This window comes from Priapulus caudatus, unplaced genomic scaffold (genome assembly GCF_000485595.1).
Source record: "Priapulus caudatus unplaced genomic scaffold, Priapulus_caudatus-5.0.1 Scaffold50, whole genome shotgun sequence".
Classification (NCBI taxonomy): Eukaryota; Metazoa; Priapulida; class Priapulimorpha; order Priapulimorphida; family Priapulidae; genus Priapulus; species Priapulus caudatus.
Genome location: NW_014577111.1, coordinates 629,613 through 637,129, shown reverse-complemented (window position 1 = coordinate 637,129; position 7,517 = coordinate 629,613). Strand labels below are relative to the sequence as shown.

General features: G+C 45.2%; 1 protein-coding gene across 1 annotated transcript in view; it reads right to left on the bottom strand.

The window, feature by feature from the left end:
* Window positions 1-1,605: 1,605 nt before the first annotated feature.
* LOC106820862 (rho-related GTP-binding protein RhoU-like) overlaps window positions 1,606-7,517 on the bottom strand; it is a 13,144-nt gene continuing 7,232 nt past the window's right edge. The window contains exon 3 of the mRNA XM_014825456.1: window positions 1,606-5,307. Coding sequence (XP_014680942.1) covers window positions 4,735-5,307 — 573 coding nt within the window. The 3' untranslated portion in view covers window positions 1,606-4,734. The remainder of the gene's footprint in view (window positions 5,308-7,517) is intronic.

Sequence of the window (7,517 nt, the reverse complement as noted above, 5' to 3'; positions counted from 1 at the left end):
TAATATAACGAGGTGACTGGAACCCCCCCCCCCACATATATATATATAATATAATATTATCAGGAGTGAATAATAATAGATTTTTAATAATTATGAATAATAATCTATTATTATTCACTCCTGATATTATATTATATTCGTGTGTATATCTACGTGCGTGCGAGCCTGTGCGTGTACAGGTCTGATCGCTGTATAGCCCAGAGGCAGGTATGACTAGATATATCATAGAATCTGTTTTTAGAGTAAACTCCTCTCCCGTGCATGCATGCGTCCGTGCTCAGGTGAGATGAGCCCAAGTATTCTTACCTGCAGCGCGAACGCCGCAACGCCCAAACAATCCACGTCATCGCCTGCCATGTTTCGTAACATCTCAGAAACTTATCAGGGCGTAATCTCTCATTTAAGGGGGAAGTAAAAACACAGGTACCAGGGTCGAACGCGAGGCGGACTAGTTTCAGCGAAACCACAACACAGCCACATACCAATATGCTGCGAAGCCGAAATGTAGTAGTAGTTGTTTATACACAAATACCTGTCGACTTGACAAGCTGAACGCACGAAGGTAATAACCAGATTTCACTGTCGTCACAAAATATGAAAGGACGTCTATACTTAGGTTTTCGATTATTATTAATTACACACACACGTACACACGCACGCACGCCCGCACGCGCACACACATGATAAACATATGTAATAAATTTCAGATGTGCACACGCATGCATATGAACTCCCCTTACCTGTCATCTATTCATTCTATTGAACTATACCTACTGATAAATGCACACCTACGGCCTCGATAAGTTTCGCACTGGTGAAAACTGCAACCGCATTTACGTGTACGAAGGGCGTTCCCATTACGGATCAGGTGATCGCTGACTGATAAACGGTCTTAGTCATTAATTAAGACTACACCTAACTAAACATCCAGGTATATATCCAGGTATCCAGGTAGATATATGACGGCGCGGCATGAATCACGATACACAGTCACATAAAGATAGCGGGTTGTAGTCTGACAACGTGAAATTCGCGTGAGCACAGACAGTTACAGATAATAATAGGAGTAGGTATTAACAGGTGGTGGCATTGTTGTCTGTAGTGCTTTGAGCAATGAATCTAAGGCTATGTAGCCTATACGTAGAATTTCGAAACTGAACTAAACAGGCGAGACAAATGACTATCCCTTGTAAGTGATCAGCATATGTTATAAGCATCACCGAACAAACTATTTTGACCAAGAGACAGCCATTGAACCTTCTACTGAAGCACGAGAAAACGCGAGCCGCACGTTGGCACTTTGACAAATTTATAGCCACGAGGACGTTGCAATTTGTTTCCAACTAAAACTTTTCTAGTCATTTCTGTACGCGTGCCAAATTGCCGATCCCTCGCAAAATTAGACGAGCTGAAGGTCATAACTTATCCGCAACAGCGAGTGCAAGCACACGCGCCTCCCCCCCACCTCCCCCTGGGGACAGAATGACACATGAGTGTGAGACACAGAGCATTCACATGCTGACAGTGCAACTAGTTTATAGCCACCGTTTGCCGACTCAAGAAGAACTGTTACAAAAAGACGAATCACACAAGCGAGACACAGCGTAAGGTAATTAAATATAAACCAAGTTTATTTCACAGTAAATCATATTATTTCATAGAAATTTATACAAGCATGCGCCAAAAACGACGCCAATGAAATTTAAAATACACAAGAACTTGAATAACGGGACCCAAGACCTACATTAAAATACACTAACCAGGAATGCGATACAACTGTAGGAATGTATTATATTTGTGACCTTCGAAATACGTAGCACTACTACTTGCAGCAAAGTGGCAACGATCGTAATGCAACTTTAAAAACGCCAGTACGCATCAACAAGGCGACGTACAGTGTTTTAATACGAGTTAATGCACATAGACGTACCGATTAAATTTTAACCGATTTAAATTTTTTACACTTAGTAAGTACGCGCAGCGAGGCTAATCATGTAGTTCTTGACATCAAACGACATCCGCGTGCGGCGGAAATACAGGTTTTGCATGGCGAGTATACCTCGGACTTTTAGCGTAATGAAGAAAAACGCCGACCGACTCGAGCGCGGCCTTTTTACACAGACGGCAGAGCTAGTAGCAAGAGGGATCCGTGATCGCTGTAATTTCCTATCGGGCTATACACACACCAGGTGCTCACAGGTGCTGTACAAGACACCCCATCCACTCGGACCACACTCACTAACTACTGCTGATCCCGCTTAGCAACTGGCTCGAGCAGCCGCTCATAGTATGATCGGCGTTCTTCTACGCTGCGGAGTAAAACCCTAAACGTGCGAACACACGCAGGCCGCTAGTACACGCACACTGGGCGTACGTTATGTGAACGCGTTAGGTTAGGTATAGACCACCTTGAATATGCGGAATTCTGCCCACGTGTAGAGCTAACCACCACTACTACTGAACTCACTGCGTCGAAACGCCCCCCCCCACCCCCCACAGAAATAACCTGCCTGAAAACATACATATACTCTTACTCTAGTTCACACAGCACCATTTAAATTCAACACGACGGCGAGAAATGTTTCAAAGTTATGTTTTTTAAGGCGTTTTTCTAAGAAAAAAATAGACGAACAGGGCCTATGTTGACATAGGACCGTCGATAGAATGGGTGCAGCGGTCGCGCAGAACACTCGCTTTTAACACAAGGCATTTCACAAATAACTTCTTGCCGCGCGTGTGTGTCTTTCGTACTGTGTGTACTAACGTAATGGCCGGCCTAGCATGAACAAATGGCCATAAAACTTCAATACAGCCGAGAGAAAACAACTCGGCAAAAGCAACGAGGTCAACTAAAAAGGTACCGATGGCAGTGAGTCTACCATCATACCCGAACACGTTCGAAACGTTTCTTCAACCGTATGTACATCGTCTCACCCCCCCCTCGTTACAGCATAAATATACAACAAATTGATAAAAAAAAACTTGCCATCAACATTAAAGCAATTGAGCAAACGGTTATACGTGTACTTTACACCGTCCCGTCTGCAAGCCTCGTGCCAAGCACGCCTTCCAAAGCCACACCCCACATCTCCGTACGCGGGCCCAGCTTCCATAATCACCATGGAGACAGGTGGCACTTTTCTCAACCAGACGAATGACAGATAGGTATCGAAAGGCGAGTGCAGAGTTGCAACTGCTGCTAGCTAGCAGGGGAGTTCTTTTATCCATATCACAATTACAGGTTACAGGGGCGAGCTTAGATTACATGCAATTATATTCGGCTAGTTATTAGACATCACCAGCCAGAGAGATTGGTAGAGAGAAATACGATAAACCCACACTTCGTGTCAAGGCTATCCACTACTGGTTTCGACGAACAGCAGCTCTTAACAAGAAGACAGGACTAGTAGCAAACCAGTATAAATCGCGTTGGAATGTAACAATTATAGCGAATGATTTGTCATACACCGTGCATCATCCACAGCTATTAAGAACAAAAAACGAGAAAACTAGTAGTTTTTATATATAAGGTAGGCAATGCGACGTGCACATATTAAAGCGAACCCTATGAAAAATCGAAATGCCAACAAGAGGCTATGTTCGTTCGAGCTTAGACCGACACGTACAACAACGATGTGGGTATATACTGTATATGTATGCGACTATAGCAATTTACCCTGCCCTAATATGGCATTACTACCCTTATATGGCATTCAGCTTCACATGTATTATGCATGAACACAGTCACATCTCTGAGCTCTGTGGGAATAGTATGAGTAAATACAACTACATCAGCAGCAACCCAACAGGATGGCTCGCAGCAGATATATATACGAATCGGGTAATTCAATTTCAAAGCTAATGATCCGTTGCCGAAGGGCGCCTTAATAATGCACGTGCACATTGCCATATTCTGTCGATCCATCGGGAAATATGGCTTGCTTCGCATCATAGAAGGTTTCTCAACTTGCCCATGAATGGCAAAGCACAATTTTAAACCAGGATTCTTCGTCACTGTACATGGACTAGCAGAACAAAACATCAGGCTACGCCAGCCAAATCACCAGAGGCAATCACCACCTCCTCTCGTACGCTCAACACTTACTCCCTTTCAGCAGTCAAAAGAATTTAATTCGCAACCAACAATTTCTCTTCCTCACACGCACACAGACGCGCATGCACACACGCACACATGGACGCGCACAGATCGTTAGCTAGTCTCTCTGCTCCCACCCACTGCTATGGGTAAATAAGACATAAAAACCTCCCAACGGGGGACGACTCAGCCGCGCATCCAGGCATGAATGCAACCTCACACTTCTGAAAGACTTGTGTACTAGGGTGCCCAGCGCCTATGCACAAGACAACCCCTGCTTCTCTGTTTGCACACGTGGATTCGAGCTGCCAGGCACCCACCCGACCTCATCACAACACTGGGTCCGGCGACAGTGACGCACGCACGCGGGTAACGTACAGTCAGAGCTCGGGCTGGAACTCGCTGTTCTGCCACCGGCGCCACCCTGCAGGAGTGCCCATGCAGTCTCGTTCTACCCCGGCGCCACCACGCAGGGGGTCGTGCGATCTCATTCACTATACCCCAGAGGCAACAGGCAGAGGGGCTGCACGATCTCAACGTGCTATAGAAAGCAGAACAGCTTCTTCCAGCCCTTCCCGGGCTGGTAGCCGCCACGCAAAGTTCCGTTGCGACGTCAACCCAGGAGTGTTCCCGTGACGCTATAGAAAGCAGAACCACTTCTTCCAGCCCTTCCGCGTCGTCGCCGCCGACGCCGACGACGACGACGCCGACGACAGCGCCACCTCGCGGCTCTTCTGCTTCGTTTCGTTGTTGTTCCGCGCGCTCACCAACGCCCGCAGCTTCTCCCGCCGCGTCACCGCCTTCTCCCCCCCTCCTCCTCCTCCTGCACCGTCGCCGTCGTCGTGAAAGTGTCCGTTCGTGCGGAGCGCGGTGAGCAGCGCCGAGTCGAACACCTCCTTGAGGTTGCGCTGCGTCAGCGCCGAGCACTCGATGTAGCGCAGCGCGCCGATCTGCTCGGCAAGATGGCGGCCGCTCGCCTCGGAGACGGGCCGCTCGTCGTAGCGCGCCAGCTCGATGAGCTCCTTGACGTCGTTGCGTAGGTCGCACTGCGTGCCGACGAGCATGACGGGCGCGTGCTGCGAGTGGCCGCGGATCTCCGGCAGCCACTTGTCGACGATGTTGTTGAACGATGTCGGCGAGACGACGCTGAAGCAGAGCAGGAAGACGTCTGTGTTCGGGTAGCAGAGCGGCCGCAGCGAGTCAAAGTCATCCTGCAACGACAGACGCGGAGGGGAGAGCGATTAGCACACCAGTTATTAGCATAATTATTATTAATATTAAATTAATAGTTGAAATATACTGCGAGGGGAATACCTCAAACGGTAGCAGAGTGGCCATAGGGAGTCAAAGACATCCTGCAATGACAGACGGAGGGGGAGAGCAATCAGCACTCGTGGCGAGTAAATCATTGTTATTATTACTATTAATTAGTAGAAATATACTGTGACTCGTGAGGGGAAATCTAAAATCGTAGCAGAGCGGCCACAGCGAGTCAACGACATCCTGAAACTAATGTTGGAGATAGTGATTATATATATAGCATCTGTGCCAGTCAATAGCATTATTATTATTAGTATTAGTAGTAAAATTTACTTAGTTGTAGACGTCCTGTAATGGGAGGCGGAGATCAGCGATCATGCCATTCAATGGTGCATTATTTTTAAACTTTGACAGTTTTGAGGGCAGATTTAAACTAAAAACGATAGCAGAGCGGCCACAATGAGTCAAAATCGTCCTGCAACAGGAGGGAGGTAATCGAGGGAGCAATTAGCATTCGTGTCATTCAGTAACGACATATTACTACTAGTACTATTACTATTATTAGTCCTTGAAGAAAAATCCAAACTGGTAGCAGAGCCGCCGCCGTAGTACACTATTAGATCAACGAACCAGATATTAGCGTAGACCAGTTTACACAAGTTTTTCGCACATATTTATATCAGATATATATATATACATGTATCCCAAATTGTCGACTTTGCTACGCTAAGCAGTGTTATGAGAACGCCCCCTATCGCAATGCTGTCTGTCTAGCGCTACACGGCAAACACTCCAGGCAGATATATAAGTCCATAAAACTATGCGAGATATAGTGATGTACACACGATGACTGCAATCGATAAGAACAAGCAACAGCCGCGAGGGGAAAAGGAGCAATTGGCATTCGTTGTGGAAAGAATCAAGAGCGTATAAAGAAGGCTTCTTTATAAAGAAGGCCTTCTTTATAAGCTCTTGAAAGAATGCAGCGAGATGTCCGCAGCCGCCCGTGGCCGTCTGCGGTTATAACAACAACAACAATAATAATAATAATAAATTTAATATATTTAATATTAATACTAATTTTATTATTAGTCCTTTAATTGAAATCTATATGAGCCTATTAACTTTGAGAAAAATCGAAGACAATGCGTTCAGTGCGCAATACACGCTTTAATGCAAAAATATTCGACACAACCTTTGTAATGAATAGTCAAATAAGTAATACACAATAGATAATATTATATAGATTAGTTTTGACTTAGGTTCGTCTTATTTCACATACATAAGACGAGCTAAGATTTGAATTCTAGAAAACCTCATATATTTTCTTACTGCGAGGCGTTGAAACGCAATCGTGCTTTAATAGTGCTCACCAGCCTCGGGCTCAGTATCACCTGCAAGCAAACCCGCCTTTATCACGCGCACCGCCGCCTAACGCAGGAATTGTGAAAATACCACGACACGGACGCACCACCCTGTTAGTCGTAATTGGCAATGCTCATAAATTGTATTAGCAGATGCAAGAACATGCAGCGATGAGAAATGAGATTATCTTTATTAGATCAATGAATCACGAAAAGAAACACAACCGGCATTGGCGTAGGCATGTTGATACAAGATGTGTCAACACGGATCATGTGATTTGGATATTGAACATTGAGTAATTACAGAAGGACGGCTACACGCCCAGTTTGTGTCCACAACTTGGGACCATGACTGAACATGCCGACTATATAATGAGGAGCCATCTCTCACAGCTTCGGTTAGAATCACAGGTCTTCAGTACCATGCAACAGTTAATTTGTTTCCATCCTCTCACGCGTAAATTAAATGTAAATTCACATGCTTCATAATATCTGATAATATGAAAATACACTGTGCAGTTTTAACTTATATAGGCAATAATTTTTTAACATTTAAACGAATAACGAAGTTTAAAATAAGCGATGCTGTTTCTATTTTAATATACTAGCTCGAGTAATGCTCAGTTAATACCAACGACGTACTACCCCCACTAATACAGATACAGAGGCTTTATGAGGTATCCCATGCACTATTTGGGTCAGGAAGCTTACCCTTAAAGGAATATATATTGAGAGAGAGAGAGAGAGAGAGAGAGAGAGAGAGAGAGAGAGAGAGAGAGAGAGAGAGAGAGAGAGAG